The sequence below is a fragment of the Pteropus vampyrus genome, unplaced genomic scaffold (assembly GCF_000151845.1).
Source record: "Pteropus vampyrus isolate Shadow unplaced genomic scaffold, Pvam_2.0 Scaffold114, whole genome shotgun sequence".
NCBI lineage: Eukaryota > Metazoa > Chordata > Mammalia > Chiroptera > Pteropodidae > Pteropus > Pteropus vampyrus.
In genome coordinates this window covers 2,442,317-2,453,580 of record NW_011888895.1, presented here as the reverse complement: position 1 = coordinate 2,453,580, position 11,264 = coordinate 2,442,317, and the positions used below count along the sequence as shown (strand labels likewise).

At 48.5% G+C, this 11,264-nt stretch overlaps 1 protein-coding gene across 1 annotated transcript; it reads left to right on the top strand.

Moving 5' to 3' along the window:
• The first annotated feature begins 427 nt into the window (after positions 1-427).
• CLIC6 (chloride intracellular channel 6) lies at positions 428-7,805 on the top strand. The gene is made up of 5 exons (XM_011365657.2): positions 428-561; positions 1,073-1,198; positions 1,746-1,852; positions 2,345-2,526; positions 5,799-7,805. The coding sequence occupies exons 1-5, from the start codon at positions 506-508 to the stop codon at positions 5,958-5,960; spliced, it is 633 nt and encodes a 210-aa protein (XP_011363959.1). The 5' UTR covers positions 428-505; the 3' UTR covers positions 5,961-7,805.
• Positions 7,806-11,264: the final 3,459 nt, after the last annotated feature.

Genomic DNA, 11,264 nt, shown 5'->3' with positions numbered 1-11,264 from the left:
AGACCGTTAGGGGGTCCTGCCTCGCTGGAGAGTCTGCTGGTCTGATGCTAAGCACCTGTCATCCTGGAAAGGGAGGTGTGTTGCTTCTGCAGAGGATCCAGGGACAGGCAAGGGGGAGAGGGCGTGTCTGTCCTCCTTGCCTTTGGCAACAAAGGGAGTTCCCTGTGAGCATTCTCCCCCTCCGTGGACTGTGCAGAGGCCCAGCGCGGCAGGAAGTGGTGAGGCCGTGGAAAGGAAGGAAGAACATGTTGGGTGCAGCGTGGCTGTGTCCTCCCCCGCCCGCCCCGCCCCCGCCTTGGCGCGGAGGCCGAGTGAAATGGCCTCTGAAGGGTATTTACGGTATCGTGACCATTAACAAAAGTTTATAATGGTTTTCTGCTCAGGCATTGCGCAATCTGGCTCTTGTGATCCTGAGACCGGCTCCAATGAAGATTTCTTTTTCCGTTTGTAGGCTGGTTATGATGGGGAGAGTATTGGAAATTGCCCATTTTCTCAGCGTCTCTTTATGATTCTCTGGCTAAAGGGCGTTATATTCAACGTGACAACAGTGGACCTGAAAAGGTAAGATGTGGTTTCTGCGTTAGGAAGATAACTGTATGTCACGCACACGCGTGTGCACGCACACACGCGCTCTTCAGACCCGTGAGGTTATCATGGGCATGCCAGAGCTCCTCAGTGCCCTGCCCCGAAGCTGAGCGTGAGCTAAGCAGTAATTATGGCATAAGGAAGGAGTGGGAGTTGGGGGCGCCAGAGGAACCTGCTCTCCTAGTTCTTGGTCAGCCCCGAACCTCTCTAAGGCCTGTCTGGGCACCACTGCTGGCGACGATGCTGGGGAGAGCTGACTTTTTCACCTCGGATCCTGGGAATTTGGCCTTATTTCCCAAAGGGGAGGGTCCTGTGGCTAGAGAGGGGGCCACACTTTCAGCGCCAGTGAGACATTTTACAAGCGCACGATCCCCTTTGAAATTCTCAAGGGTCGTTTCTCTTACACTGGGGAGGATGCAGCTCAGCCGTGGCAATGAACCTGAACGCTGGCGGCTGCCCACAAACGCTGGCGTTCTCTCCCACCCAGGAAGCCCGCAGACCTGCAGAACCTGGCTCCCGGAACCAACCCTCCTTTTATGACTTTTGATGGTGAAGTCCAGACGGATGTGAATAAGATCGAGGAGTTCTTAGAGGAGAAATTAGCTCCCCCGAGGTACGCCTTGTAAAAACAGTGTTGCAACCTGGTTGTCACTGCCGCCCCCCCCACTCCCCCGACACTCCAGATAATGACAAAGCTCTTGGCTTCGTGTGTTTGGTTTTCTGTGGCCTAACTTTCCCCGTGGTGTGCTACAGAAGACACAGGGTGAGACGAGAAACCGTGCGTGAAGGTGGCCTGGATCTCTTTGCTCTGCAGCTGCCGCCTGGTGACGAGGGTTTGGTGGCAGGAAGTGGGGGGCGGTTGGCCATGGCTCGGGCCCTCTGCGGGGAGGGCAGGAGTGAGTGCTGGCAAGCAGCCTCACCCAGTGCTGGACGAGGAAGGACCTGCTAGTCCAGCACCTCCATTTTAGTAGGGAGGGCTCTGAGGCCAGTGAGGCCCCGCGGCCCTGTGTCCCAGGGTGAAAACTGTCAGCCTAGAGCTTTTCTCCAAGGGGAAGTTTTCATTTTTATTTCCAGCCCCCTCAGAGGGACACTTTCCCCCATTGTTTTATCCTTACTCAAACGCTGCTTATCTGTGATGTTCCAATTTTCGATTTTTCAAGGTACCCTAAGTTGGGGACCCAATACCCTGAGTCTAACTCTGCAGGAAATGATGTGTTTGCTAAGTTCTCGGCATTTATAAAAAACACCAAGAAGGACGTGAATGAAGGTGAGTGCGTCCCATCTTCTTGGTTTCTGTTTTCAACATGGCCCTCTGCTTGGCCTCTGGGCTGGCTCCTTAAGAGATCCTGGGAATTTGGCCTCATTTCACAGAGAGCTGGAAGATCTGTGTCTAGAAATAAGGGAAAAGTACCTCCGACTTTGACTGTATGAGGTTTCAGATTGAGTGCTTCTTCTAGAGGCTGAAAGCCCAGAAAATGACATTTTTTCAGGGGGCGGGGATAATAACCATCAAGAGTGCCCAAGTGCATCATGGGAATTTGTTTGAATGATGCTCCTGCCAGGGTCTACTTCATGGTAGGATCCCCATAAAGGTCTCTGAAGAGATGAATGAGTTCTAGAAGGTGCAGTGTTGTGTAGACAGCAGAATTAGTTTTCAGGGAGGAGTGAGGCCATGTCAGACTCCTTCCTTCGTCCCTAGAGAAAGGTGACACTAACTCACATGGCTTATCGTCATCGTGTTTGGCCCTTTCTGTTCTAGTTTATGAAAAGAACCTCCTCAAGGCCCTGAAGAAGCTGGATAATTACTTAAATAGCCCTCTGCCTGATGAAGTCGATGTCTACAGCACCGAGGAAGTCGCTGTTTCTGGAAGGAAGTTCCTGGATGGAGACGAGCTCACCCTTGCCGACTGTAACCTCTTACCCAAGCTCCATATTATTAAGGTTCGTTGCTCCTCCTGCCACGTGAGCCAAATACGGGAGTGGGGCTTTGTTTTATTTTTTTCTGACTTGTGTCGTGGTGGGACAGCGAGACGACCTAAAATGCAGTCAGCAGTCTAGCTTGTTTCTGTTGGAGGCAGCCAAACCCCCGGTTTCAGATATGCGGATGTTCTCAGGTGCTCTTCAGTTGGTCTGAAGAAGCATCTGGGAACTTGGCTCCTGTCCCTCCATGCTCGCTGCTTCTCTTCTCAAGTCTTGCCCCCCACAACCTAAAGAAAAGTTACGTGAAAGCCACGTGAAGGAACAACACATTGATTATACCTGGCATTTAACAAGCGAGGAGTGGGATCTGCGAGTATTAAAATGTAAATTCCGTCCATTGTTGGTGACGGTCAGGGTAAACAAAGCCTTCCCCAGGGACGATGGAGGCGTGTTCCCTCCGTTCTTCCCATTGACCTTGTGCAGCTGGGGTGCACTGACAGCTCCTTGGCTGTGCCTCTGCAGATTTGGCACCCTGTCTTCCCAGATGGTTAAACATGAAATAAAAGTCATGGGTTATATATAATTAAGGTTTAAAGGCTCTCTAGATCCGTGAGTGGTTTCAGGGAGCTTTTTAACATGTAAATCCCTCAGTCCAGCCTCTGACCTACTAAATCAAGACTTCTGGGGTGAGCCTGAGATTCCAAGGCAGACGGCCCCCCGGTGGACTGCTTAGTTACGGCTCTCTCCCGCTCTTACTTACAGGTGTTAATTATTCTTGTCATTATGTTCTTGGCCCGCAGTAGCTTCCAATGCCACAGGAAGACGCCCACGCCTTGTTCTGGGGCACCTCTATTATTCACATCCCACCAGGCCCCGAGCTAGGTCCTTGGTATAAGGATAAAGGACATGGGAGAGAAGACACAGGGAAATGTGAGCCAGGGACCCCGTGTTCTAATACACATTTAATTGGCATTTAGAAATTTACAAATTAGATTCTCATGACCCGGGGCGCCGATGCTCTTATAGCCACCCCCGGATACTCCGTGTCATTCTCCTGTCTTCTTCTGCCTGCATTTCTTATCCCCCTCCCAATCTTTGCCCCATTCCCTCCTTTCTGTCCCACCACGACAGTGCTCAGGGTACCAGTTTGAAATTCCAGCCTTAAAGATAGTGCCGATTCCGCAAGCGAATATAAATAACTTTGTAATATTATAGCAACAATATAAACCACTTTTCCAGTGCCCTGACAACTGAAAGTTAATGCGAGTACATTCATCCCTTAAACCTTCTACATTGGTCATTGTTGGAATCGGAAATTCGGGAGCCATTTTCCAATAAGACATTTATGGAGTTGTGTCTTGATTTAGTCCCTTTAGTGAATATTCTAATCATTGCCGTGACCAGTGTTGTATCACAGAAGCCCAAGAGGGTGAGGGAAGAGCGAGCGAAATGGCCCAGCCATCTAACATCAATTGCTACTTAAAAAAAAAAAAAAAGTGCTTTACATTTTGGGAAAGATAAAGTATTTAGCGTAAAGTAGTCCATGGCTCCAATGTAAGACCTAACAGCAAAATCTTCAAAGCCATTTAGCACTCAAAATACCAAACAGCTTAATAATCTTCCAGGATGGAACACTTCTGAAAGGAAATGAGAATCGGTCTAAAGGAATTCATGGTAAGAGATGAGAGAGTAAAGGAATTTATAATTTATTCACCTTCCTGAAACCCAGCAAAAACGATATGAAAAAAATAGAGAATTAGTTTCATCTTTCATAAAGCCAGAAAAGGGCGAGTCACCAACTCGAAGACTAAGAAACTTCATCCAGTGTGCAGTGCCAGAGACAAGGCATGCTGCTTTATATCTTCAGCAAGGTTCAGATGGCTCTAAAAGTAAATCTTTTAGAGTCCTGAAATGCCAGCCCAAACTTCTCTATTTGAAGACTAGGGCGTGGAGTGGGTCATGAGAAGCAGGGGACATCCCTGCCGAGATCACTTTCGAGCTGAGATCTCTGGGGAGGTAGAGTGGAAGGAAGAGCCACATGGTGGTGCCATCCTCACATTCTGCCACAGTCCCCTGATCCAAAGGAACAGAGAGGGGAGGTAGAGTGGAGGAGAGAAGGGTGTGGCATTCTGCTTCTCGGTCTCTGAGCAGAGAAGGGAAACAAGCCTTGAGCCAGTCAAGAAGTACTGTAAATTACCTGAGCTTCGTTTTTAGCCACGGTGACCTCCTGCCTAATTTGTGAACCTCCAAGTGGAAGATGCCCTACCCAGAATTCTGACCTTCACCCTAATCTGAACCCTGACCCTGATGGTAGCCCTAACCCTAACCCTAGTAAGACCCTAGGGCAGAGTGTAGAGCAGTGTTTGGTGAGACAGTGTTTGAGGGTAAATATCCAAATCGGTCTACCAGCTGCCCCGTCTACTTCCGTGGCCCTCCACACTATATTTAAGCAAATAGTAGGTCTGATAGATCTGCCTCATTCAAAGATGATTAATAACCAGGAAGAATCCAAGTGGGACCTCTCTGTGGAGGAAGATGATAAAAAGGGGAAGGAAAAATGGATAAAGAGAAGGGAAAATAGAGCGCCAAACAGATGAGATGCACACCTCTGATGAAGAGATGCTCCGGTAAATTAAAGCACCTGCCAGAGGAAGCACGTCAAGGCGTGGTGTCGCCCGTGCTGGCTACGGCCAGTCGTCCTGTCCTTGGGCCCACTGCCTGCACGAACTGAGGTTTCGTGTCCACTTCGTTCACGACTCCGCCCTCTCTGCCCACGGCTGACCACGATGAAACGATCCTCTCGCTGGCAGCGGGATGGAAGTCTGCGGGAAAACGTACAAGGTATTTGGGATTTCAGGAGGTGAGGCCCGGTGAGTAGGACAAAGAGGGCGCTTCACAGCGATCTGAGCACAATCTAAACCGAAGACCCGTCTTGAATTTTTAGGCACCAAGTAACGCAGCAGCAGAACGCACGAAGGGAAAGCCACCGGACACACTGCGGGCAAATCTGGGATACAGAGCAAAGCCAGGCCAGCCCTTCACGGGGACTGCCCGAGACACCCGTGGGCAGGCTTGTGTGGAGCCACTGTTTTGAGTCCAGTGCCTTTATCACCTCTCCTGTGCCCAGTATGTCCCGTGCAAAGTCAAAGTGCGACTTAGGTGGCCCAAACGACTGGAGGATGACATTGGGACTTGAGAAAGAGGATTTATTACCCACCTCAAAGGAGTAGATTGATCTAATTGCCTACATTGGTGGGGTTTCCCTTGGCTGATAATTTCCTCTTCATTTTCAGATTGTGGCCAAACGATACAGAGACTTTGAATTTCCTCCTGACATGACTGGCATCTGGAGATACTTGCACAACGCCTATGCCAGGGACGAGTTCACAAACACGTGTCCGGCGGACCAGGAGATCGAACACGCCTATTCAGATGTCGCAAAAAGAATGAAGTGACGCCGAGGTGTTTCTGTCTTATTCCTCGGTTATTTGAGCTAAGCTCTGAAAAGAATGTGTTCCTTGTCTTTCTCCCCAGTAACCATCCTTTGCAAAATAACGCTCACATTTTAATAATGACATATCACAGCCTGATCCACTCAACACCCAATGATACGAGGCCCCCTAAATTGTCAACTCACTCAGGCATCTGAACAATATCAGCATCTATTATTATACAACCAGTTGTCCAGTTTATGTTAATTAATTTATATCTTTGACGTTCGCTGGCATTGTAATCTGTAGTATTTAGGACATGTATTTTGAAGTTTAAGAGTCAAAGCAAATTAGGTTTGGGTTCAATTCCAACTTCAATTTTTAAAAAGTTTGTCTGTCTCTGATAGTTTTCATAATCATGCGTAGCCTGTTTTTCTCATCTGAAATAGTATTTTAATATTTTTCAGAACGAAAATATACTGTTTTTGTAATTACAAAATGACACATGCCTATTTTAATATTTTCAAAACAACGTCAGAGGATATTAAGATGGAAGGAAAAAAATCACCTGAAATTTCATCATCCTTAGATAACCACTGATCACTTATTGGTGAACATGTTCCAGATCTTCAGTCTCCCTCTCTCGTACACACATTCACACACATTCACACACATCCAATTCCATTCATATGTGGTATTGCATTACTTTATTTTGAAGGGCTGGTGAGGGGACCTCTTGGTAACGCCTTGATGACCATCCAGAGAGGACGTAGAACAAACAAACAGACTTGGCAATGCAGAGCTAGAGGGGATGCTTGAGATCAGGTTTCACAGGTGTGGATAACTGCAGAGTCCACAGACTGGCAGGGACCGGCAGGAACCAGAAGCTGTGGATGGCCCCCACTCTGCCTTGTCACCACCTTGGTGGTGCCCGGGAAGGCAACAGAAGAGAACGCCTACTCCATCGCTCATTCCAGCCTCCTCACCCCTGTCTTCTCTTGCTCCCTCCCCTGACCCCCTTCCCTCTGGAGGACTCTTAATATCAGCTGCAAGTTGGAGAATCTTCTGCCCTGTGTTGAAAGGCGACCCAGGCACACCTCGTGTCCTCCTAATGGCCTAAGACCCAACACTGCATCTCTTCAGCGCCGATGTGGCGTGGGGCTAGCCTGGTTCTTGCTGCTTCTCTGCCCTTGATCATGTCATTTCAAGGTCAGAAAGGGAAAATCCAGAGAGATAAAATTCATGGTGACTCCTCTCGGGCAGTTCTGGTAAATGGTCAAGTCGGGGAGGAAGTGGAAACTATTGACTCAAAAGAATTTTCTGGTGGGTCTGTGGCTTTCCCTCCGCCGTCCTTGCAGCCGGCCTGTCCCCAGCATCTGCGTGGGCTGGCTTGCAGGGCTCCAACTCAAGGCCTGGAAGACAAAATGGGAGGCTTTTAGACGCTCGCCAAGACCTCACAGGGTTTAAGCACTGTCTACCCGGCTGTGTTCCTTTGACATTTACACACGTCTTAGAGAAAACCCTCTTGTCAAGTTGGTTGTAGCCTGTGGTTGATGCTAAAAGGCTCTTTAAAAAAGTAGTATACGTCTGCTCTATGAGCGACTCATTTGGAAGAGAATAAAATGATTAATGTAACTGTTCTGTGATGTAGGGGAAAACGTCCAGTGAGAGAAACAAAGTCCTAGCATCGAATGTGTATCACCACTCACACAGTTTTCACATCTGTTTAGGAGTCGGATTTTTAAGACTAATTTTATCATGATATATTTAAATGGTAAATGTACCATTTGTAACTAGTGCTAACTTTGTATTTTTAGATGTTAAAATGATCTCCGTGTGCCTTAAAAATTAAACAATTATAAAAATGTTTACGTGGAACCGATCTCTTTACTTTTTTTTTTTTTACTTTGCACCCTTCCGTTAGATTTAAAGAGATAAAATGAACGGAAATAGGTTTCCTTTAAAATGGCAGAGCAGCTTTGAACCAGAGATTTGTGGTATCTGAATTAGAGATAATCTGCATTTGAATAGTGAACCACAAAGACGTTTTAAGGGAGCCTTAAAGAAGTCTGAAAAGACAGGGTGATCTGTTCTTGTCCAGGTGGCTGTAACAGAGACCCTGCAGACTCTTCTGGTTTAAAAGAATTTTTTTAAAAATCAAGGTATAGTTGGCATACAATATGCTTACATATTGTATGCCAACAATACAATTAGTTTCATGTGTTACGGTCTAGTGATTCGACATTTACATACCTTATGACATGATCACCCCACTCAATGTAGTAACCATCTGTTACGGTGCAAAGTTCTTGCAGTATGATTGACTATATTCCCTGTGCTGTAAACTACAGGCTCTTAATTTTAAATGTAGTTGTCAGAAAGTGGACAGTTCCTGGCAGGCTTCCCCTCCCAGCTCCTTGCCCCCGGAACCTCCTTCTCGAGCCCTTAAAAAGCTGCTCTTAGGTGGGAAGGTGAGATAGGTTCTTGGGCTCTTTGGCTGGCCAAAATCTTATTACAGTGTGGTTTTTGAAACAAAATGCATCGATTTTTCAAAGCATACCGTACAGAACACAGAGTAGGAATCTCTCCTTCGAGGCTGATGTGAGATGTTCTAGCCGGGAGAGGGTTCCCTTCTCGCTCCTAGTTGCCCAAGAAGCCTGACAATCAGAAAAACATCAGCTTTACTCCTGAACACAATCTCCAAATATAAGCTGGGAATGAATCCAAGAGCGTCACAAAGTCATACTTTCTGGACACTGCCCAGCAAATGGGGATGGAACGATAGAACATAGCCCAGGAAAAGGCTGCTGAGTGATTAGAGGTCTCAGTAGGTTATTTCTGATCTGCGGGGACCATCCCCAAGAGCCGAATGTGTTCCCAAGCCCTTCGCCCCCACACGGACACACACTCACATACACACAATCGCATTCACACACTCTACACATACACTCACAACACTGTCCCCAGCACACTCACGGGCACAAATACACAGATGCATACTCAGCACACATGTACACGAACACACACAATACACGCACACATTGACACAGACATACCTACACATGTGCACCCCTCAACACACACATAAACATCGCGGGGTGAGGTCAGGCTCCCTTTCATGCCTCCTTCAGCCAGTCACCAGAAACAGATTCTTAGCAACATTGCACCTATGCCTCCATCCCCACTTCCAGTGGCTCAAAACTAGGCTTGGGAAGAATTTTTAAAGAATAGCTTATATATACATATACATACATATATATATACATACAGATACACACACATATACATGTAATACATATATACATACCTATGTATACATATATGTAATTATTACATATATACATACCTATGTATACATATATGTAATTAATCCTGAATTTGTATGGCCAGTTTTCCTGCGGATGTTTGACCTTTGGTTTAATGTGTTGCTGCATTTGAGGGTGCCAGCACTTAATGAGACCGGACGCACGCTCGTGGCCCCTGCTCCCAGAGAGATGACAAGATTCTCCAGGGCCTCTGCAGCAGGGCCCAGGGAGGACCTGCTGCCTGCCTGTGTGCTCAGGGTTCCGTAGGGGTGGCCGCTCATCATGGCAGCCTGTGCTCTGACAAAGACATCGTCCTCACCACAGAGGTTCCTGCTGAGTCTCTGATGCCCCTTGCCTTGAAGAAGGCACTCTAGTCAAGGAGAGCCCAGAGCTGCCACTTTTGGGTCAGGAAATTGTGTTCAAAAGCAGTGAGTCGCAGATTTTGGGTGGAAGCCATCGATTTGGGGGGCAAGGCCTGGGAGCGGGCTGCCTGTGGGACCTTATTCAACCTCCATTCAGCTCTCCCTTCCAGAGACTCCTGCTCACATTGTCCTACCCCTGTGTCTCCCTTCCTCAGTCCCTGGAGGGGATTGTCAGCTGCCCTTACAGCCCTCTTAAAGAGAGGCCCGTGTTCTTGATGACTCCCCTCCCCCCATCTTTTCACCCCCCCTTCTGTGATGGGTTCACTGAGGCACTTCTGGGAGAGTTGACGAGGAAGGTGGCCATCACTGGCTTGGGGTTATCCATGGCTCAGCCGAACTGCTGGGCTCTGTCCCCCGCAAAGCCGTCTTTCCAAGTGGGTAAAGCCCATGAATGTGAGTCAGGCCCCTTTTTAAAGCCCCGATCTCTACTGCTGCCTGGGTCTCTAACACCTGCCAGAGCATTGGGGGGCCCTTAAGTCTTTCAGATCCCATCGCGGTCCAGAATAATCACGCCAGGAGAAGGGGAACGGCCCTTGCTCAGAAGAGTCCTCAGTTTTGTAGAAGGGGGTGTTCAACAGCAGTCGGGTTTCCTCCCTTGCTTTCCCCCTGCTGGCATCAAGTGCTGACAAGTTAAACGTGTTACCAGCCTTGTCCCTGGAAAGAACTTCGAGGCAAGGTCAGTGTCGTTGCTGTTGTTGTCGTTTTGTTAAAAAAAACACAAACAACAGACACAGGATTCTAAGTCTGCCACTGATACCTCTGACACATCTGTGTGATAATTGAATGTCTCTAAGCCTCGTTCTTCTCATCTGGAAACTAGAAACGATGTCTCAGGCACGTAGGATGCTGTGTGCTTAGATGTTCTCCGTGAAAGCTGCGGGGCAGCTGGCTACACATGACTCGTTGTTTCTGGTATTTGCTCTTCCTCTGTGGGTCATGTCAGAATGGACAGGCTGTGAAATTACAGGACCTCGAACCGTTCTCGCAGAGATGGAGATGTTCTCACAGAGGTGGAACCTTTTTCGCAGAGGTGGAACCTTTTTCGCAGAGGTAGAAGGCACCTGTGCCTGACCTCCTGGTTTCCTGCAATGACGCACCACCGAAGGGTGGTGGTTGTTAACCGCTCAGCTCTTCCCTGGGCTGGTCCGGTTGTCTGTCAGGCACCCTGTAAGCTGGATGGGCTCCACAATGGACTGATGGCTCTATCAGGACCCTCCCATTTGGCTCGGAGACACAAATTTCAGTTGGATGACATTTACTTGAGTGGAAAAGCAGATAAATCAATGTGCGTGGTCTTCAAGCCAGAGCCCAGGGCCACCCAGGCCCGTCTAGCCTGCTTACCACTGGATGGCACTGAAGTCAGGGGCCTCACCCCGCCTTCTTCAGGAGCGGGGCTTCGGACAGGCACTGGTGGGGCTGACACCCCTGGGTCCGAGGCAGAGACAGCCTCAGGACTTCGTCTGATCCCAGTCCAGCCTTCTCAGTGTTAGTCCAGGGCAGCTCAGCTGTCACAGGGGTGGCTTTGCAGGGCCAGAGAAGCAAAGCGTAGGACAGGGCTACTGGGCTCGGCCCGGCTTCCGGGAAGTCCATGCTCAGGTCGG